At 45.0% G+C, this 22,468-nt stretch overlaps 2 protein-coding genes across 2 annotated transcripts in view; one reads left to right on the forward strand and one right to left on the reverse strand.

Annotated features, from left to right (window-relative positions):
* Positions 1-16,402, forward strand: part of myot (myotilin) — a 33,489-nt gene extending 17,087 nt beyond the window's left edge. The window contains exons 9-18 of the mRNA XM_080901314.1: positions 5,215-5,434; positions 5,557-6,518; positions 7,746-7,896; positions 8,066-8,167; positions 8,763-8,800; positions 9,910-10,048; positions 10,163-10,370; positions 10,477-10,642; positions 10,763-10,896; positions 13,979-16,402. Of these exons, the coding sequence (XP_080757440.1) occupies positions 5,215-5,434; positions 5,557-6,518; positions 7,746-7,896; positions 8,066-8,167; positions 8,763-8,800; positions 9,910-10,048; positions 10,163-10,370; positions 10,477-10,642; positions 10,763-10,896; positions 13,979-14,121 (2,263 nt within the window). The 3' untranslated portion in view covers positions 14,122-16,402. The remainder of the gene's footprint in view (positions 1-5,214; positions 5,435-5,556; positions 6,519-7,745; positions 7,897-8,065; positions 8,168-8,762; positions 8,801-9,909; positions 10,049-10,162; positions 10,371-10,476; positions 10,643-10,762; positions 10,897-13,978) is intronic.
* A 109-nt stretch (positions 16,403-16,511) lies between these two features.
* hdac3 (histone deacetylase 3) lies at positions 16,512-21,879 on the reverse strand. The gene is made up of 15 exons (XM_080901860.1): positions 21,692-21,879; positions 20,913-20,995; positions 20,616-20,758; positions 20,274-20,355; positions 19,585-19,641; positions 19,440-19,495; positions 19,221-19,354; positions 18,710-18,790; positions 18,544-18,617; positions 18,393-18,457; positions 18,202-18,291; positions 18,065-18,123; positions 17,736-17,815; positions 17,481-17,638; positions 16,512-17,398 (listed from the first exon to the last, which is right to left on the reverse strand). Exons 1-15 carry the CDS (start codon positions 21,744-21,746, stop codon positions 17,329-17,331), a joined length of 1,287 nt encoding a protein of 428 aa, XP_080757986.1. The 5' UTR covers positions 21,747-21,879; the 3' UTR covers positions 16,512-17,328.
* Between the last annotated feature and the right edge of the window lie 589 nt (positions 21,880-22,468).

Here is a 22,468-nt window from a genome sequence, read left to right on the forward strand (position 1 = left end):
AGGTACCGGCCAGCGATTCCATCTATTATTATGGGGAATGTGAGATCTCTCCCCAATAAAGTAGACGAACTGGCAGCCCTTACTCGACATCAGAGGAGCTACAGGGAGTGCAGCCTGATGTGCTTCACAGAGTCGTGGCTAACTGCGCTAACTCCGGACTCACACGTAAACATGGATGGTTTTCATCTGATCCGGGCCGACAGAACAACGGAGAGTGGTAAGAAGAGAGGAGGGGGTCTGGCTGTGTATGTGAACCATAGATGGTGTAACTCTGGGCATTTATCTATCAAAGAGACGCTATGCTGTAAGGACATTGAGCTGCTAGCGGTTAGCATGAGACCGTAATATCTACCACGAGAGTTTACACACGTGATTATGATAGCTGTGTATGTCCCGCCCTCTGCTAACACTGCAGCTGCCTGTGAGGTCCTGCACACTGTAACCAGCAGACTCCAAACACAGCAAACTCAGGCCCTTTTCCTGATCTCTGGGGACTTTAATCACATCTCCCTGTCCATCTCCAGTCTATGTATAAACCTCTAGTACACAGAGAACCAGTAGTGAAACGCACCGTAAGGAAATGGTCAGCAGAGACTGAAGAGGCTCTGAGGGACTGTTTCCGTTCTACTGTGTGGGACAACCTCTGCAGCCCCCTGGAGGATGACGTTAACAGCATCAAAGACTGCATTACGGATTACATGAACTTCTGTGTGGACAACACCGTACCCATCTAAAAGGTACGGTGTTTTTCTAACAACACGCCATGGATAAATCCTGAAATTAAGGCTCTCCTCAAGGAGAAGAAGAGAGTCTTTAGATCTGGAGACAAACAGGAGCTGAGAGTTGTTCAGAAGAAGCTGAAATGGAAGATAAGGCAAGGAAAGGAAAACTACAGGAGGAAGATGGAAGAGCAGCTGCAACAGGACAACATCAGAGGGGTTTGGAACAGCCTGAAGACAATCTCAGGACAAAAACCAACCCCACAGGCTGCAGGAGACTTGGGGTGGGTGAATGACCTAAATAAATATTTTAATAGGTTTGATCAAACACCCACCCCTCCCACAGCATCGTCCCCCCTGCTGCAATCTGCCTGTCCTTCATCTCAGGACTTCACACCTCTCAGCTTCACACCTCCCAGCTCCCAGTCATTACACCCACCCCCGGCTTCTGTGGACTCCAACATACACACCCCTCCCCCAAAATCCACTCTTTCTATCTCAGCACTTCAAGTGAGGAATGAGCTTCGCAAGATCAAGGTACGGAAGGCTGCAGGTCCAGATGGCGTCAGCTCCAGGCTCCTGAGATGCTGCGCAGATGAACTGTGTGGCATCCTAGGATATCTGTTCAACCTGAGCCTGTCACTGGGGAAAGTACCACAGCTGTGGAAGACATCCTGCGTGGTACTGGTACCAAAGACCTCCCATCCCAAGGACCTCAGCAGCTACAGGCCGGTAGCCCTGACATCGCATCTGATGAAGACCCTTGAGAGGTTGGTTCTAAACCATCTGCGCCCCCTGGTGAGGTCTTCATTGGATCCGCTGCAGTTTGCTTACCAGACTGGCATTGGGGTGGAGGACGCCATCATCTACCTCCTGCACCAAGCTCTGACTCACCTGGAGAAGCCTGGAAGCACTGTGAGGATCATGTTCTTTGATTTTTCCAGTGCTTTTAACACCATCCAGCCACGACTTCTGAGAGACAAGCTGGAGCTATCGGGAGTGGACCAACACATGTCCCAGTGGATACTGGACTACCTCACAGAACGTCCACAGTATGTGAGGTCACAGGGCTGTGTCTCTGACACGCTGGTCTGCAGTACGGGGGCCCCACAGGGACTGTGCTGGCACCGTTCCTCTTCACCCTCTACACTGCAGACTTCTCCATCAACTCCCCACGCTGCCACCTACAGAAGTTCTCTGACGACTCTGTCATAGTCGGCCTCATCACAGGTACAGACTCAGAGTACAGACAGTGGACTCTGGACTTTGTTGACTGGTGTCAGCAGAACCACCTGCTGATCAACGCCGGGAAAACCAAGGAGTTGGTGGTGGACTTCCGGAGACGCAGACCCACCACACTGACACCGGTGAACATCCAGGGAGTGGACATTGAGATAGTGGACTCTTATAGGTGGGTGTTCACCTGAATAATAAACTGGACTGGAGCCACAACACTGATGCTCTTTACAGGAAGGGTCAGAGCAGACTCTCCCTGCTGAGGCGGCTGAGGTCATTTGGAGTCCAGGGAGCGCTTTTAAAGACCTTCTATGACTCTGTGGTGGCATCTGTCATTTTTTACAGTGTTGTATGTTGGAGCAGCGGTTTATCGGCAGCTGAGAGGAAGAGGTTGGATAAACTCATCAGGAAGGCCAGCTCTGTTCTGGGATGCACTCTGGACCCAGTGCAGGTGGTGGGAGACAGAAGGACCCTGGCCAAAATAACATCTCTGATGGACAGTCTCCCACCCCATGCATGTAAATGTTGCTGAACTGCAGAGCTCCTTCAGTGACAGACTGCTGCATCCTAGATGCATGAAGGAGCGTTTCCACAGGTCCTTCCTCCCTGCAGCTGTCAGACTGTACAATCAGAACTGCTCCCAACAAACATAGATGTTTACATCTGCGCTGTAACTGCAATAAGTTAATCAACCGATTCACACTACAACCTGCTTTGCCTATCTGTAGCTATTTTTATTTAAATGGCCTGCATTTGTATAGCGCTTTTCTAGTCCCTAAGGACCCCAAAGCGCTTCAAACTACATTCAGTCATCCACCCATTCACACACACATTCACACACTGGAGTTGGTAAGCTACATTGTAGCCACAGCTGCCCTGGGGCGCACTCACAGAGGCGAGGCTGCCGGACACTGGCGCCACCGGGCCCTCTGACCACCACCAGTAGGCAAACATGGGATTAGTATCTTGCCCAAGGATATTTGGCATGCAGCCAGGAGGCAGCTTAGGATCGAACCACCGACCTTCTGATTAGTGGCTGACCTGCTCTGCCACCTGAGCTACAGCCACCCCATATTATTTAATTTAATAACTGTACAATACTCTCTGTATATAGTAACCACTGTCCTTGATGTAAATATGTAAAAATTGTGTATGTTTCTGTTCCATGTCCTGTGCACTGTTTGTTTGTATATCTGTCTTTTTGGCTGCTGTTACAACCAAATTCCCCCTTGTGGGACAATTAAAGGATTATTCTATTCTATTCTATAATTTAAAGACTGGATCATGACTTTGTTCAACAGAGTTCTGACTATTTCAGTTCTTCTGAGCTCGATGGAATACTCAAGAATGTACCGGTAGTTCACAATGTTTATTATGAAGTTTATTATAGAAGTTGTTTGTTTTTTGCAGCAGTAAGCTACACTGTTGCACATTTAAGGCCTGACAGCTCCTAACACTGCTTTTTTTTTTTTTTTTTTTTTTTTTTTTTTTACATGACCGGATTTCATATGCATGTTACATGGACGATAGACACACTAAAGCTTTTACAGCAGTCTATACTTAAAATTCTGTTTAACTGTATGTGTATTAAACTGAGAAAGGTTAAACAGAGCGAGGGAAACAAACCGATAAGTGTACTGAGCAGAGATGTTGGCAAACTGGCAATTTAAAGTGTTACACTCTTCAGACAGAAGTTTTCAGGCAGCCAGTGTGCGCTATTTACTGATCTGCTGGTGTTTGCATTTATAACTGCCAATAAATGGAAATGGGAAGAAATGGGAGAAGCGACCTTCAACTGTGTTATGAGTTTGTTCATTAGAAGGCACTTTGTAAGAGTTGGTGATGAGACAAACAACCAGCTGATCTGAGCAGAGTAACTACACATAACAAATGTCTGATTGGTCTGTATCAGATTTTTAAATCCCCAAATATCAGTACTTGTCTTAAAAATCCTGGATCAGTCGGACTCTACTTTCAAGAAGCAGAAAGTCCACACAGATGCATCCATGTCTGTTAAAACATGCCAAATATTCCCAAACTGTAGTTAATTTGGTTCTTACTTATAGATTAAAACTCATGCTGTCAGAATTTTGAAACCCCCTCAGATAAAGTACTGTCCAAAGCTATAAACCAACCGCTTGGGTAGAAGGAACATCACTGATCTTTAAATCCTCAATCCAATCATGCTAACCTGAAACCGTTAAATGACTGAAATGTGCGTATTCAGAGTTCTCTGCTAATATGTACACATCACAGATATAGTACCAAGAACATTTCTCCTGCTTAGCATGTCTAGCAAAGATCATCGACACATTAAGTTTTCACCTGTAAAAAGTCCTGATTACATATATCTAGGGGCCCATTTCTTTAAAATAAATAAATAAAATGAAAGCCATGCAGCTCTTTTTGTTTGTTTTCATTAGACTCCCAGCTTTACCATTCTCCAAAGACAGTTTTATATCCTTATTACAAACTCTTTGTAATGAGGATATAAAAGGAGATATAAAATAGGCCAGAGATTACACACACCTCCACTTACAGAACACTTTACACTTGTCTTTTGTGCTTACACCACTAAGTCTAACATGCTTCAGAATCTCCCAATAAGCATCTATCAGACGGCGTTGATTCAGATCCAAGGTTTTAGGCTCTGGGTCAGCTGATGCTGGCTAGTCATCTTGTGCCCCCAGGAGAAGTGCAGAACAAGTGTGTGGATGCAAGGAAGTGTGTGAGAGCGCGTAAAGAGAGGGAGACTGCTATTGTCATTACTGCTCCTGCGTAGCCCAGACTTCGTGGTAGCCATGGGAACAACATTCTTTCCTAGTAGAAAAATAGAGGTCGAGCCAGGCTCGGTATTACAGGAGGAAAACCAGCGAGTGGGCTGAAATGGGAGTAGATATCTGTTACTTTCATTAAACAGCCTCACTGGTACCGTTTCAGTTATTTTGAAACATACTGTAATCTTTTTTTTTTTATTTTAAACAATACAAATACACTTTTTATCATATGGATCGCACACATGAGTATTTCAGTCACTACTTCAAAGACATCCCTCCCACCTCAAATGACTGTATAGCTGTGGGAAACTTGTGTATCCCGTAAAATGTGTACAACACCAGACTCCACATTTTGGAACCAGAAGTTGGTAAACGAAGAACGTGGACACATTGGGGGTTATTGAGAGAAAAATCCTTTACCTTTGAGGGACTTGTAGTAATATATTTTAAATCTACAGCTAACACACTTGTCTTTATGGCAGTTTCCCTGAACCTCAGCTGGCCAACCAGTATTCTGACGAAATCTTTGGGCGGAGCGAGGACGAGATCGCCCTGAGCTCAGAGGGCCAGAGGTCCCCAGAGGTTACTGCCCAAACTTGTACGTCTAGCCCAACCCCACCACCCTCACCCTCACCACCGCCAGAAGTCAAGGAGAAAGCCCAGGCGCCCAAGCTGTTCACCCCAAGCAAGCTCAGTTTCACAGTAAGAGTATTTCTGTTGTCAAATGTAAAAAGCTCAGAATTTTTTATTTAATCATTGCACTGAGATGTTGCATGATCCAGTCTTATTCCATGGTGCAAATTTGGTTTTCCTCTTCATTCCAGTCCTCCCAGTCAGGAGGCAACAACATGAACCTGTCCGACCTGCCTACGTTCACTCCCAGCACGTTCCCTCCCAGCGCCTTCAACTATGAGCGACCGAGGCATTTTATTCAGTCTCAGCCGGCCTTCCAGGCACCCAGCTACGACAGCGTGCTGAAGGAAGCCCAGGAAAACCAAAACAACTCCCAGCAGAACCTCAACAGTGCCCAGAAAAGTCCAAATGTCCTGGAGACGCAGATTCAAACTAAAGCCATGTCCACACAAAGTCAGTCATTTTCTCAGTCCGCGTCAAAGTCCTTGTCAGAGACCCAGTCACAGCTTCAGTCACTGAGCCTCAGTCACAACCAATACCAGTCTGCCGCACCGCCACAGATCCACATCCAGGCCAACGGAACAGCCAAGAGTTCTCCGTCTTCATCCAGCCTCAGCTCCCCTGTCTCCACCCCGGCCTGCTCTGCTGTACCTGCTCTTTCCTCCGCCGGCCCTATACTCAGTCACTCTCCCACCTCCTTCTCATCTCTCCCATCCTCATCTCTCCCCCGCACCACCATGCGCTCCACCATCACCCTCACCCCTAGCGTCCCCAGTGCTACTGGCCTTGGCAGCGCCACCTTACCTGCTAACCAGGACAGCATGTCGGCCTCTGCTGCTTACCTCTGCTCAGTGTTACCCTCCCAGTCCTCGTCCAAACTGTCTCCTAACACCAACCGTCCCCTCTCCTCCACCTCCCCCTCCCGCTCCCCACTCGCACCCTCAAGCCCTCTCCTCCCTCTGAGAACCTCCTTTTCTTCATCTGCTCTCCCTCAACAACCTCCGCCAGTGTCTCCTTCCCTCCCATGCTCCCCTCTCTCTTCTTCTTCCTCACCCTCCTGTGTCCCACAGCAGCCTTTCACTCCCAGCACCCAGAACAGTGTACAGCCTGCTGTGGTCTCCTTACCTGCCAGCTATAAGGGGACGCCAAGCACGTGAGTTGCTCGATACCTCAGTTTACAATTTGGCATGCACATTATTACAGTCGGTACAAATTCAGTTTCTGATATTTTGACATTGAAAATAAACCAAAACACAGCATAACTCCATGCAGCCTCCAAACTGATGATAAAATTGAAACATTTCTGTCAGAAAGTTTAAACAAAAACTTCATGAAGGAAGAATTTATCCCAGGCTGTACCGGTCGATCTACGTTCCTGTGGGTAGTGACCAAAAGAACGAGATCGCGCATTGAAGCTGTGGGCTTCCTTAGAGATGGGGTGAGAAATTCAGCCATCCAGGAGGGGCTCAGAGTAGAGCCGTTGCCCCTCCACATCGAAAGGTGCCAGTTGAGGTGGTTCGGGCATCTGATAAGGATGCCTGCTGGGAGAGGTGTCCGACCGGGAGGAGGCCCCGGGGCAGACCCAGGACACGCTGGAGAAATAATATCTTTCAGCTGGCCTGGGAACGCCTGGCTGTTTCCCCGGACAAGCTGGAGGAGGTGGCCGGGGAGAGGGAGGTCTGGGCTTCTCTGCTTAGGCTGCTGCCCCTGCAACCCGGCCCTGGACAAGCGGAAGAAGATGGATGGATAGCTGTACCTAATAGATGGCTGCCTGAGTGTACACACTTTGAACAGATGTCAGGTTCTTCAGAGTTTAGAATAACTTTTAACCAGCCATGGAGCTTTGACAGGACTCTGTACAGTCCTGTGAAATGAGTTAAAGGAGATTCTACTTATTTCTCCGTGTTTTTAAGTGTTGAACTCAAAGTAATCTTTATTTTATAATAGGCACTCAGTCCAACCATTGTCTCAAAGCTATTTAGCTCTCTCTCTCCCCAAACTATAATCCAGCTTTCCTGTTATTGGCTGCCTGTACAAATAAAAGATTTTACTAACAGGAGGCTGGAGCTGCTCACGGCCCGAGCTGTGTGCATAAGACGACCATAAGAAGAATATCCGCCCTTACGCGACGTTGAGATTCAAGAAAAAACAACCCAGCAGTCTGAAGCCTAAGCTTTTAGCTTTAGTCATGTTTAGTATGAGCATCCACCAGTACTTTATTATTGTAATATTTGTTGTAGTAAGTATGCATATAATCCTTTCAGTACATACATTTGTGCTTTCTTTTATATATAAGAAAAAAGAAACGTCTAAATAAAGTAGGACACAGGAAGTAAGGAGAAGGGTTCAGTTCTCTCCCTCCTTCCTTTCTACTTCACAGCCTTCCCAAACCCATACTGAAGAAGGCTATAGCTCCTCGACCGTCCTCCGCCCGCTCCACAGATGAAGACATTCAAGGTTCCAAAGACGCTTTGATTCAGGATCTGGAAAAGAAGCTTCGCTCAAAGGAAGCCAGGAGGAGAAACAGCCAGGTGTGCCCCCCCCCTCCACCACACACACACACACACACACACACACAATGTCTGTTTGAAGAGAATGCAGTGCAGTAGTTTACCAGAAATATCAGTGACCCATTCTGTGTGTTGGTTAAAAATGATGTAATCAATTAAAACTTACCAACATGAAGCTTCATTTTTACAGAAGCTGTCTTACGAGGAGCGCATGGCTCGTAGGCTGTTGGGTCCAGACAACACTACCTACATGTTTGACCAAGACAATCTTTCAGACTCACAACTCGACCAGGTACAGCTTTGACTTTCTCCGTTATTATGAAAAAATTTCCAATCTCAAGAGAGCGTTTCAGAGTGTGCTGCAGGGCTGACGTTCATGCTGGCCCTGTTCCAAAACCCATTAGCTTTCATTTAGTCGTTAAGTGAAGACCTCGCATTAATACAGTCATTTGGGTTTGAATAGCAGAGCAGGGAGCCAGTTTCCCTCTCGGGGCCTCCTGATGGGCTCCCAAGCTTGAAGATGAGAAAGTGCAGCAGTATAATCAGCAGCCACAGCGAGCGGCTTCACACTGTCATTTTGACCACGTCACTGTGTGTGTGTGTGTGCGCGCGCGGGATTGTTCTGTCAAAAAGCCTGTTGCTCACAGGGCTTTGCACCATCTAATTTCTCTCACACACACATCATCCTCTCAAGCCAACGAGGTTGTCAGCAGCTTTTTCTAGCTTGTTTCTGGGAATGAACCTCTCAGTCGTGACAACAGCACCATTGTGTCAGCACACACACACACACACAGTTGCTGTCATTCCTGTTGACCTGTATGAGCTAGTTTTCAAAGCTGAAACCTACAGTGTGATTGTGTCAGTTTATCTCAGTCTTTCTGTTACAGCCAGATTCACCAGAAGGAAGACACACGGGTGGACTATGGTAAATACAACTTCTACATTTGCACAGAATGATTAATCCAGGTTTCATTTAATGTTTATCCAGCATCTGTGCACTTGTGCACTTCATCTGCAGGCTAAAAAACAAAATGGCAATTATTTATAAGTAGATTTGATATTTTTAATCTGTCTGATGCTGCAGGTAGCACTGCTAGAACAGAGAAGGCTTTGAGTACAAGGAGCTTGTGTTTGAGCTTGTTTTAAAATGACTTTGTAAACATGCCTCTGGTGCTGGGAGCAGCTGAAAATGCAGCTTTATTTAGGCTTAATCTTGTTCAACAGCAGGTTTGGTGCAAGATTTTTGCCCCCCCCCCCCCCCAGGTTTGAAGGCAATGTAGCTAATGCTTGTTATAGTTGGCAGTTATCTTTCACTTTACCTGAGCTCACTGTCTGCATTTCCACCTCTCTGCGGCTGCTGTAGGTGTGTAACATCACTGATCACCGTGTCATTATCACTGTTGTTATTAACCTGCTGGAAAGAAACCCTGGTTGCCCAAGCTAAATTCCTATTACTTCTGTTTAAATCTTATAGTTTTCCACAAAGACCTGCTCCTTTAATAATATCATATGCTTCCATAGAGGTGATGCATTTAGGCACAGTGAAGGATGTTGGGGCATCAAGGGTTCAGTTTAGACAGTTTAGAGTACGTCCTGACTTCCTGGCTCAAACAGTAGCTGACCATTCAACCTGTTCAGCATCCTTTTTTTGTCTTAGTTTATTTTTTTGAATTGGCTAAAACTGACTTTATATCTGCAGAGTCTGTGCTGCATGAAATGCAAATGTATACCATTCTAATAGCAGATCACTGAAGCAAGAGAAAAATGAAAACAAAGTTGTGAAATTATACACTTTACCTCAGTTAAAGCCTCAATTTAAAACAAAAGCCAAGCAATTAATCGTTGTGCAAACCAACCCCAGCTGTCTGCTGGTAAGGAGGCTTAAGTTCTTCATAGCATATTTGTGATGTCAGTGGACAGAAAAGGAAAAGCAGTCGTGTTAGTGCATTTGCTTGCGTGCGTCTGTGTGTGGTCACTAGTTTCCTGTAAAGTTCAGTCATTGAAAGTGAGGTTATAAATAAATGTCCTCTGCAGGGGGAGGCACCACTCGCGCACAGATGAGAGGGGTAACGAAGGATTGGCTATCCAGGAGAAATGTTACGCGCCTCGCTTCCTGCAGGTCCCCCCAGACCTCACAGTGGAGGAGGGGCGCTTCTGTAGGCTTGACTTCAAGGTGGCTCTCTTAAGACTGAATACTTCATATAAACTTTACCAGAAGCCTAACAAAATTAGGTTCAATAAGCTGTTTTTCACTAGTGATGAATCATGAAAAATGTGTTAATTTCAGGTGGGAGGCCTCCCAACGCCCGATGTCTCCTGGTATCTGGACGGTAAAGCCATTCGTCCAGATGACTACCATAAGATGCTGGTGTGTGAGAAAGGGATGCACTCATTCATCATAGAGATTGTGACGGTGCATCATGCTGGTGTGTACGAGTGTGTGGCCAGGAACCGAGCCGGGGAGAGCAGATTTACCATGAGGCTCAATGTAATCGGTAAATATTAGCATACTGTGCTCTTCGTCATGGCGACTGATTTAACGATACCGCCTTTCACCGTGGGAGAGGACCTAATCACATGTATCCTCGTTCGTCTCTGCAGCTCAGGAAGCGCTCCGTCCTCCTACCTTTGTCCAGAAGATGGTGAACTCCAGAGCTCTAGAGGGCGACACGATCAGGTTAGAGTGCAAAGTGGATGCTTCCCCTCCACCGCAGCTTTTCTGGAAGAAGGATAAAGACATGCTGCGCATTGACCCCAACAGAATGAGGTGCGTCAGCTTAAGTTCAGACTCCACTGTTCAGGTGATGATACCTGGCATCGACTCTGTGATTGTGACACTTTAGCCCGTATGTGTAACTTTGCAGTCTCTCTCACTGTTTCACTGCAGTCTGTACCAGGACGGGTCAGGCCGCCAGTGCTTGTTGATAGAGAGGGTGATGAAGTCAGATGCTGGCTGGTACACTCTGTCTGCCATCAACGAAGCTGGCATGTCCACATGCAACGCCAGGCTGGATGTAGGAAGTAAGTCTGTTCATTTTTATATGCAAATAAGCTCTGAGAGGCCGCCTCAGCTATCTGCTGCATGAGATACGACACGCTGCTCGTTACCATAGAAGCCCAGGCTGTAAAATCAAACACCAGATGGAAAACGCTGTGTGCCCGGTGTCTCCATGAATCCCGCTCTGTCTCTGGGAGCTCATCAAACAAATGGCGCGTTATGTGATCGAGCGGAAACTCGATGAACGCACGAGGCTCCGAGCTGCCGAGGAATACGGTATAATCGCCGAGCGATAACTGTGAGGCAAATACAACACGGCTATTAGGTTTCTGCTTTCTCACATAACACCATCTGCTCCGTGGAGAGGTCCTCCATACACAGCAAACATGAAAGTGAGTTTAAAGCACTTTGTCTGAACCAGAGCTCAGAAACGGGAACTCATCAGGAGGTTTTTAGAAGTGAAGACTATGGCGTTATTTTTGTGCCACTATTCTGAGCGCACGTTAAAAAAAACATTGTGCATGTGTTGCATTTTGAGGAGAAATTTATTTTGAGCAAAGAAAAACTGAATTTGAGTGAACAAAATTAATTGCTGTATTTCAGTGTTTGCTATTATCCACACACACAACAGCAGCCCCTCTCGCTCAGTTTTTGCATTTGCGCTCGCTCGCAATGTGTTGCGCGTGCTCTCAACATTTCTGCCCGTGCGCGCTCAACTCTTTCTGTACACCGTTATATTTGTTCCACAAAACCCGCCAATCACAGACTTGGATGCAAAAAAAATGTGATTGGCTGTTTTGGTCTCCAATCAGCTCGAAATGACGAAATGCAATATCCCAGAATCCATTTCGTCCAAAACTCAAACGAGGCAGTGGTGGAGGAACACAGAGGGGCGGAGTTTGAAATATTACTCTTTCTGGGTCACAAAATAAACTTTTAAGATATTTTCATGCGAGAATGGTGCTGTGTAAACTTCAAATACCTGCTCGATTTATCAAGACATCACATATTCGCAAAAGTGCTCTAACGTTCTATCGGATTGTCACAATAGAGTAATGTTTTGCCCACCGAGGTGTTAAGTCGGTTATGTGACTGAATAGTGTGGATTGCACTGGGTTAGGATGTTACTCAGTGATGACAGAGTTCAGTGTGTGAAAATGCAGTTGAAAAGCACAGCGTCTGGATACGTCTCCTAACTCTTTCCATGTTTATTCATCTTAATTAAAATGAAAAACATTTGATGGTGCAGAGTTTAGTCCAAACGTTTTTAATCTGACACCTTAGTCAGTTGATAACATTTCAGACTTAGACCAGAAGAGTAGAGGTTATCTGATCTTAACTTTAGACCTTTATGCTTAATCATTTTTAAATTGTTCCTGTTTGTTTTTTTTTGTTTTTTTGTTTTTTACATCATAGCCTTTCAGTGTTGAAAATGTTTTTAAAAAGGAGGGAATAGTAATAGATACCATAGTTGTGTCTTCATACAATGCATTATTACAAGAACTTTACTAAAACAGTATTCAGTTAGGGCTCAGCAGCAGGGAAGGCTGATGGTGAACTGAAAGGAATGCTAAATGCACTTTAGCTTAACCTCCTAAGACCTGAACTCTTTCGTGGCATGCATTTTTAATTTCTCTTTGCTATTTGGGCTGATTGGGACCTCCATCCAAGCATCCATCTTCTTCCGCTTTAGCCGGGGCCGGGTCGCGGGGGCAGCAGCCTAAGCAGAGAAGCCCAGACCTCCCTCTCCCCAGCCACCTCCTCTAGATTATCCGGGGGAACACAAAGGTGTTCCCAGGCCAGCTGAGAGATATGTCTCCGGCGTGTCCTGGGTCCGCCCCGGGGCCGCCTCCTGGTGGGACATGCCTGGAAAACCTCACCCAGGAGGCATCCTTGTCAGATACCCGAACCACCTCAACTGGCTCTTTTCAATGTGGAGGAGCAGCAGCTCTACTCTAAGTCCCTCCTGGATGGCTGAATTTCTCACCCTATCTCTAAGGGAGAGGCCAGCCACCCTTCAGAGGAAGGACCGATGCAGCATCCGCATCGCTGCGGCCGCTGCACCAATCTGTCTGTCGATCTCCGGCTCCCTTCACCCATCACTCGCGAACAAGACCCCGAGATACTTGAACTCCTCCACTTGGGGCAGGAACTCATCCCCGACCCGGAGTGGGCACTCCACCCTTTTGCGGCTGAGAACCATGGCCTCAGATTTGGAGGTGCTGATCCTCATTCCCGCTGCTTCACACTCGGCTGTGAACTGTTCTAGTGCGAGCTGGAGGCCTTCACCCGATGAAGCCAACAGAACCACATCATTTGCGAAAAGCAGAGATGATTGGGACCTGATTAATGTAAAAACAAAGAATTACTTTTTGTTTTTACCTGATTTTTTTTTCTGAGAAAAATTAGATCCACATATGACATTTGCTTTAAATTTCAATGGAACAGTGGCAGTAAAACGTCCTCGTAAGTGGATATCAGGCCCTCGTAGAGCAAAATTTTGGTCTAGACAACCCAAAATGTGACGTCCACATATGTGGACGGCAGGTCCTAGAAGGTTAATAACAACATATATCAGTGAAGTTTAGCTGAACTAATTCTGTACCAGACAAGAGTCTGCAGCCTCGTCATTAAAGAGTAGAACGTTTGCTTTGAAAATATAAAAAGGTAAATTACATTAAGTGGTGAATTTCTATGTTTACTAAAGATGTTGTTTTTTTTTTTTTTTTTTTTTTTTAAATTATCAAATTTTAATGGTGACATTATTGTATGTGGATATGATGAGTTGGTGTTGTGGGTTTGTCTCATTCAGGCTTGTGGCGGTGAACACTGTGCATCCACTGTTCCTGCATATATGTGCTGGTCACATATCTGCCTCTGAGCTATGCTGTACTGTGGCATGCAGGGTAGAAGAGTTATTTTCAGACACCTGGCATGAGAGGAATTTTTCTCCCCTGAGTGTTAGTAAGATTTGATGCTGCTCTCAGGGACAGGAAAGGTGTTGCTCTGCTTTCTTTAAAAACTTTGATTTATAATCAAAGTTTAAATAAATAATCTGAAAACCCAAAACAATATATTAACCCATCGTCTCTCCGCCCCTACCAGCCCGCACAACTCCGGCCATGAAGACTGCTCCTGCTGGCTCCAAGACTCTGAAGCTGCTGTCCTCTCTGAGCCACGTCCCTGCTCTGACGGTGGAGAGCCCCGCCCAGCACACGGCGCCGTTGTACGAGAGCGAAGAGCTGTAGACCCACACGCTCCCACCCTCCACTAACCACCATGTCAGAACTGTAAAGAGAGGAGCCTCTGACTGTCGCGTCAGGGCCGGAACATGAGTGCAGACTAATAATCATCGCAGCGCGCACAACTCACAGTAGTAACACATTCACTAAGCTTCATGCAACAGCAAAGCACATCTGCCATCTTTACAACACTTGGGTAAAATGATTATGATGCAGCATTGGAGACTTTTTACTGTGGGAGAGTTTAGGACTTGTTCTCGTCCATGTGCTGCTGTTTGTCACACTGTTTCTGCCCATTTGTCTGTCTGCTCTGCTTTTTCCTCTCCGTCTCTTCATGTGCCCGTCCTGGCTGCTCTCAGCAGAATGCGGCTCCTCGGTCATGGATGTATTAATAGAGCTGGGTATGTTGTGGCACAGGCTGCGCTGCTGTCAGGTTTGGTCCCAGTGGGCAGCCACATTACTGCAACATAATCTCCTCCAGTCCAGAAACCATTTTCAAAACGCACATTTCAAGCAATGATGACAGGACACCGGCCATATGTTACTACATGTACTGAATATTTAAAAGGTTCTTTAACATTTGCACATTTTAATTTTTTTCCCATGTCTTATTGTAAAATCTGTGATTGGAGCAGGCCAAGTCAGACAAACTGGATGCTGCTGCACAGGGGAGGACAAACATCCTCTGCACAGCAGTGCATGTGTTGCAGTGCACCCTTCAGATAAACTCTTCTATGGTAGAGAGTAGAAAACAGAACCAAGTCTTCCCACAATCCCACACTGTCTCTACACATCACACTCACTCCACTTTAATCCTGACAGCTGTCTGCTTATCACTCCTCTGTCCATCCATCCATGTTCTTAAACACTTATCCAACTTGGGGTTGCGGGGGGGGGCTGGAACCTATCCCACCTGTCACGGGAACAGACAGTAAAAAAAAAAAAGATGGACGTAGCCACTGTGACGTCACTGATTAGTGAAGTCCCCTCTGAAGCCTCGAGCCGTTTCCGTCTTTGGTGTTTTGAAACAGGATGTGATAGGGGAGGGGCGACTCGGACTGTGAAACTGAGAACACCGCATGCTTGTGATTGACGCGTCGTTAGCCAATGAGAATATCCTGGACATTCCTCCTTTCTGGCTCTAATAATAACCGTAATTCCATTATTCAGTGTAACCCGAAACTAGTCACGGAGTCATCAGGAAAGTGTTTACAGAGGTCACACAAGAAGAAAGCCTAGGGCTATTTTCCCCCATAGCTTCTATACAATCAAGTCTTTTTGCAACCAACGTTGCCCCCTATTGTCCATTTAACAACAATGCAGCTTCAAAGCAAAGCATCGGCTCCACTTTTTAGACCTGCTTAAAGTTACGTCCATCTTTTCTGTGCTGTCACAGGGTGAGAGGTGGGGACGCCGTGGACAGGTTGCCAGTGAGGAGAAAGAGTTCTGTACTCGTGAATTACTGCTAAGGATCATTTTGTGTGTCCTTGCATTAATGCTGCCTGTGGTGTGTCTGTAACGCTTTTTAAATGATCAGATTCTCTGCTGTTGTATGAATTTAATCGGGTTGAAATGTTCTGATACAGTTTATGTGACTGAAGCTTTTTATCAGTGTTGAGACTTTTCATGTGTGCAGCCTTTTGCTGCTAAACACAGGCTGCCATCCTGATACCTGAACCCAAAACGTGCTCTGAACTTTAAACGTTTACACTTGGTCACATCTGCAGTGCAGATACGTTTGAACTCCAGACAGAAAATGTTTTTTCCTGTTAAGCGTACAGGCAGGTATCAGCATGTCAGCCTCAGTCTGTCTTTTGGTGACTTTATCCAAATGGATTCATCAGATATGCTTAATTTGCGTGCTTACATTGAAACTGCTTGCTATTACCAGCCTGGAGCTCACGTCACAAAAACCAAGATGGAAACGTGTGTTCTGTGGCCATGAAAATCTGGTGTTGACCCCTGTGTGGCCACGGCCTCGCAGTGACGGTTGTTTGCTGAGGTCTGGATAAACTACATTTTCTGCCTTAATGTAGTCCCAGGTGTTACAATAAGTAGTTGGACTAACCAGTGTCCTGTACTGGTCTAATCCACTGGTTTAGCTAGTTGATCTTCAGTTGGTCACTAAGACATGCGGCTCAAATGGGGTTAAACTTTTATAAAGCACAGGACTAAGTCATAATTCAGAGATTTTAAACTGCAGTGTGTACTCTCCTGTACTGTTTGTTGTGACAAGAACTTCTAAATATCACTGGATGAATGAGGAATAAAGTCTACACGACCTTGACCTCCTGCATTTTTCTTTTTTTGATCAGCTTCAGTTCAATGTCACGATGTCGCCCTCAGGTGGCAGCAGAGAAAACGTACAGATAATGTGACACACACACACACACACACACGGGTGAGTCAGTTTATTAAAAACAAGTTGAAGACGATATCAAAATTGACAAAAAAGCTGTTTATGACTAAAAGAGGGCAAAGTGTTTCTACTGTGGCTGCCAAGACCACAGACAGAACTGTTCATCTGCAAAAGCATGATCAGATAATTTACAGGCTTCATCAGCAGTTATCCTCAGTTTTGTGCAGAACAGCAACGGGTACCAGAAGAAACTGGAGCACGGGCAGTTCTTGGATCAGCTTCTGCTCGGTGGCCTTGCATACAGAAGCTGCCAGATCAGTGAGAGTTGAAATAGTGCCCTGCTCTGTGCTAGTGCTGGACTTCTCAGAGCTGTAAGGCACATGAATAATGAGTATATTTGAGATTGTGTCTTTGAAAACTTCAGCAACCATCTGAGCAGGCCTGTGTGTGACTAATGCCACCGAGCAGGCACTCCCACGTTTGTTTCTTGTTATGCCTTTTCCTTCCCACCTGGTGCTAACTTGGTGTTGCAGTTTTTTTCGCCTAATGCGCTCTGCCCTCCAACCAGCTGCTCACAACTCCTGTGGACTGACTGGTGAATCTAAATCGTAGGCTGTGTGCAGCAGAAGTCTTTCAGAAGCCAAACATTTCATTAAGATAACATGAAGATCATGAGCAGAAAAAAAATGAAACAAAACATCTGGAGCACAAACGAGAAAAAGAGCAGCACGTCTGATATATGTCACGTTTCTGTGTGTATACAAAGACCAGAACGCACAGGAGTCTGTTCTCAGTCTTTCGAGTCCTTCAAGAAATGTTTTCTTTGTTGCACCACAGGGGATTTGAAAATACCGTCAAATTTCTACGTCGCTCTCTTTGTCGTTGTCGTGGTCACCATCGTAGAACTCGTTTGCTGCCTCCGGCCTGTGGGAGTCACGTCATGAACAGTGAGGATTGTGCACACCAATCTTTTATAAATACACGCGTGTTGCTGACTCGTGCTGACCTGGTGTAGTTCTCCTCAGCTCCCCTCTCATCGGGGTCGGGCTCGTCGTTGCGCTCGTAGCTCAGCATGTCGGACGGGACGTCGTGGATCTGAACGCTGGGCGCGTGGTTCAGCATTTTCAAGTTCTCAAACACCGTCTGACGGATTTGCTCCAAATACTGCAAACACGTGAACACAGCGAGAGGGTCGGCCGACTGCATGTCAGGATCTCTACTGTGCACTTTACACCAATGAAAAGAGGAATGATGCTTTTACCTGTCGGGAGTTCTGGTTTTCTATCCTGGTGCTGACATCAGGGTGCAACGTGAAGTCTGGAGCAAAGTACTCAAAATACTCTGCAGACGAACCAAATCAGACAAACAGGATGTTCCAAGTATTTCTGTTCACTTTCCTTCTTGTTTCACCCGCAGTCCTCTGTAATGTCACGTGTAGCGACTCTAAGAGTAACTACTAACTGGCTTTTAATTTGTTGTTTATGCATAAATCATTTTTCAGGCTCATTGTGACATCCTGGACAACAAGAACGCACAAAAACAATCCAACAAAGATATTAAAATCTCACTGAAACATGAAACATAGCTCACCGCTGTAAGGCAGCTCATCACTGATGGATTCATCCAACAACAGAGACGTCTCATAGGTCCTACAACACAGCACAGATTATTATCATCATCATCATCATCTTAAAGCTGTATTCATGGAAAGTGCACATCAGACTGACCAACAGCGAGCCACGTTCCTCACTGTGTATCCTCCTCCTCCCAGAACCAGCAGAGGGATCTTAAAGCTCTTCACAAACTCCACACACTCACTGAAAACCACACACACACAGATTATGTTGCAACTATCAGTACTCATGTGCTGGCTGTTTAAAAATATTTGAGTTCAGCTGGAAAAAACTTTATGTCTCACCCGTGTCCTCGGATACTGAGGTTGAAGCAGCCCAGCCTGTCACAGCCCAGCGAGTCCGCTCCACACTGCAGACAGACACACACCAGGTGAGGCAATCGCACACACGCAGATTAAATCATACAGAAGCAAATGATAGGAGCTACTGACTGACCTGCAGGACGATGCAGGTCGGCTGGTAATAATCCACCACCTGTCTAATAACAGGCTGGAACAGCTGCCTGTAGCCTGAAAACAAAACATGCAAACACGTTGGTCGAATCTCATGTGATAGTCACAGAACAATAAGAAAGTGTGACCTCATGTGTTGTTGCTCTCACTCTGGTCATCGATGCCGTCTCTGAGAGGAACATTGAGGCAGTAGTACCGGCCGCTCTCTGCCCCGACCTCGTACATGTCACCTACAGGAAGCAGAGCGAAGAACAGATGACGAACTTCTGTTGTTGCTGGACTTTCAATTCCATTCAATGTTTCCACAGTCAGAAAAACAAACACTACTTTAGAGTCTTATTTAAAAATAAAATAAATAACACTGCTAAACAGCTGACTCAGTGACAAAGGGCAGCCCGGACAGAGTCCAAGACAAACTTAATAGGGACCAAACGGCTCATAACAACAGGGTCAGATACACCCTGAGTCTACGGATAGAAACCCGCCTGGAATACACTTATCATTTATCTGCTTATACAGCTGACAGAGGACTACTTCAGTATTTCTATGTCTTTAAATTGGACTTTTGGGGTTGAATATGCACGCAAGTAAAATAATAAATGATATAAACACCACTATGTGGACAGCAAACATTTGTTAGATAATTAAAGCTGCATTTACCTGTCCCTGGGAAAAAGTAGTTTCCATATTTGTGAAAGGACACGGTCATGACTCGGTCTGTGAGGTAAAAGGCTTCCTGGACGCCATCGCCATGGTGAATGTCTATGTCAATGTAAAGAACCCTGGGGTGGTACCTTGAACAAGCACAGAGCAGGAGATTTATGTCACAAACAGACACGGTAAAGATTCGAGGAGAGTTACTCCGGAGCGCCGTCTTACTTGAGGAGCTCCAGTATACTGATGACGATGTCATTGACATAGCAAAACCCAGAGGCCTACACCAACACAAGAACCAAAAAAGACATTTAACTCAAATGAGCTGAACAGAGAAGACACACATCAATACATGTGGCTTTGTTCTAACCTCAAACTTTTTGGCATGATGCAAACCTCCGGCCCAGTTTATAGCAATGTCACAAATCTGGAAAATAAAGCAGAGTCAGCATCAGTTAGAGCTCACACCTTTAACTGACCACGAAGCTGAAGACCATGACAGTTTTAAAGGATGGAAAGCAAAACAAGAAATCAGAAATGTCTTTGATGAGTAACGATTTTAGTTTTTAAACACAAACTAAAATTTTCTCACAAAACTCCTCAATGCTTCTCCTATCCTCCCTTTAAGTTCACTTTTTTCTGATTAGCTGCCCTTTACAAACAGAAAGGGGGTGTCCAAATTCATGGGCTGCATCCTTCTGAGGACCCGGCCTTCACGGTCTACGTGAGGATACAGCCCATGAATTTGGTCACGACCAAAGACTGAACAGCAGGTCTACTGCTGCTGGGAGAGAGAGAGATACGTTCCCTCCAGCAAACATGAAGAGAGGCCTTTCTTCTTCTTTCTTACTTCAGCTAGAGAGCCTTGGCCACATAGAACAATCAATGACTCAACCTACTCCTCAAGGATATCACATAAATGAGTGTCTCTGACGACACTTTAAGTTGTAATTCAAAATGAAACCAACAGATGCCACCCTAGGCTACCTCAGTCTTGTTTTGTTTTGTTTTTTCTCTGTAGCACCAAAACCATCAGCTGGGTTTATGTGTGCGTGGTACCTTGTGGTTGAGCTGAGTAGCCCCCTGTAAGGATGCTCCCGTGTATCTTGAGCAGAACTCAAACAGTCCTGGAAACACCGGACTAAAACACACAGACATGAAATATTTAAGTTATGGGTTTGTCAGCCATGATGATCAGAGAGGCTTTTATGCTGAAACATTTACAATCCTGACAGATGAGATGTAAGAAAAGGAAGTTAGCTGCTTGAAAACTACAGTCCTTAGTTCCTATGGAAGCAGTAAAGGTGTACTTAGTTTTTCACAGGTCTTGTGAAAACTTCATTAAATCCTTCAGATTCTTTTTCTCGATAAAAACGTATTTAACGAGAAAGAGACACTCACCAGTCATCTCCCACATTAAACGCGTTGAGACTTTTTGTGAAGCCCTGCATGTTATTGGGGCTGACCTTCTGTAGGAAGTCAATGTAGTCTTCAGAGTGGAAGCGACACATGTCATGCTGAGACGCTTTGTAGGGCTTAAACACCTGGTGGGAATAAGAACATTTGATAGAGTGCAGCATGAACTTGTTGTTTCTAATAAAAAACAAACAAACACAAGATTTATCAAATGTTTTTTCAGTGTGAAAAGCATCAACAGGTGTGAACACGTGACAGTATCTGTCACTACTGCTCGCTCACCATCATTTTCTTGTAAAGTCCATAGTGCAACACCAGACTGTGAGTGAGAGACAACCGGTGAGGCTTCATCGGGTGGCCAGCACCTAACAGAAACACACAGTTCATGCATTACAGGGCTTATATCTGCATCTCACAGACATTAATCAGGTCAAAAAAAAAGAATTAAGTGTACACATTATGGCTAATCACCTAAAAGAGAAACACGGTTGAAATTGGTACAATTTATGACGAAAGAGATTTGGAACACTGAAACAGCCATCCATGCGCTGTTACAAAAGCGAAAATACTTGAGGTAATTCGCAAAATAAAAATAAAAAAATAAGCACGGTAAGTATATCCTGTGAGCATGCGTATTGCAGCACTAAAGTTTGAATTTGTACAGTGTATCATTTCGTAAAAGCAGCATTAGCGTAGACAGACATATTACTTTATTTATCGTTACTGTTACACAACCGCCACGTTATCCATTCAGGACACCGTAGGAAGCACCGAGACATCCTAATAAAAGCTTTACAGGCAAATACTGAACACAGGGCTACAATACGCGTCAATAACGTTACATCTTAAGGTTAAAGGCGCAAGCAAAGCCCAACTGTAATATATAAACAAATCAAATTAAATATTAAAGCGTAGCAGTGACGCAAAACTAAATGTTAAAAAGAAAGAAAAGAACTGAGAAAATAAGAATAAAGCACAGTCTCGTACACATTAGCATGTAGCTAGCTTTCCTTAGCATCAGCTCCCTGAGTAGGCCGGTTCACTATAATAATTAAACTTACCGTAGTGGAAATTGCCCACGTCTGGGTCGTAAAAGTAAGATGTTCTATTGGTCATTCTGAAAGCAATGTCTCCCGACTTTCTACGAAAAACTGTTGTCGTCTTTGCAGCTACAAAACCCACATTTTTCTTTCAATTAGCAGATAGCCGCCATAGTAAACACCGAGGCGTCTGCGTCATCACACGGAGACAGCAGCGACGGGGAGGGGATGGGTGGGGCCACGGAGCCGGAAAGAAAAACAACAAAACAGCCGCGACAGATGGAGAGAAAGTTACACTAGCTTTCTGTATTTTTCATTACATGAAGGTAAAGAAGTGCAATTAAAAAAGAGTGGAAAGATACCTTGAGCAATGTGCTTAAGTTATACAGTACATATAATATACAGTTTACTTTAATAAACTCATCCACACATAATTAAAACTTATATTTTTTACAAATCAGTGCATAATACAAATCCCCTGGTCGGGTCTTAAAATTAGGAAAATAAAATCTCAGACTGACCAGCATAACACGGCATATGATATACACTGTGTTATTTATTTATTTATTTTTAAATAGAAAATACAGAAGCAGTGTGTGAAAAGCCAATGCACTTTTAATGTTTCAACTGTGATTGAGAGAGTAACACACTGGATTGGTGTGAGTGTAAAAAGTTTTAGCAGTTGGCTAAAAGGGCATTTAAAAGAATTTGAAGTGCATTATTCTGCAGTGAGAAACATTGTAGAATAATCCGGTCTGTTTTAGATCCCTCAAGCAGACGTGTGTAACTACCACACAC

The sequence above is a fragment of the Rhamphochromis sp. 'chilingali' genome, assembly GCF_963969265.1.
Source record: "Rhamphochromis sp. 'chilingali' genome assembly, chromosome: 13".
NCBI lineage: Eukaryota > Metazoa > Chordata > Actinopteri > Cichliformes > Cichlidae > Rhamphochromis > Rhamphochromis sp. 'chilingali'.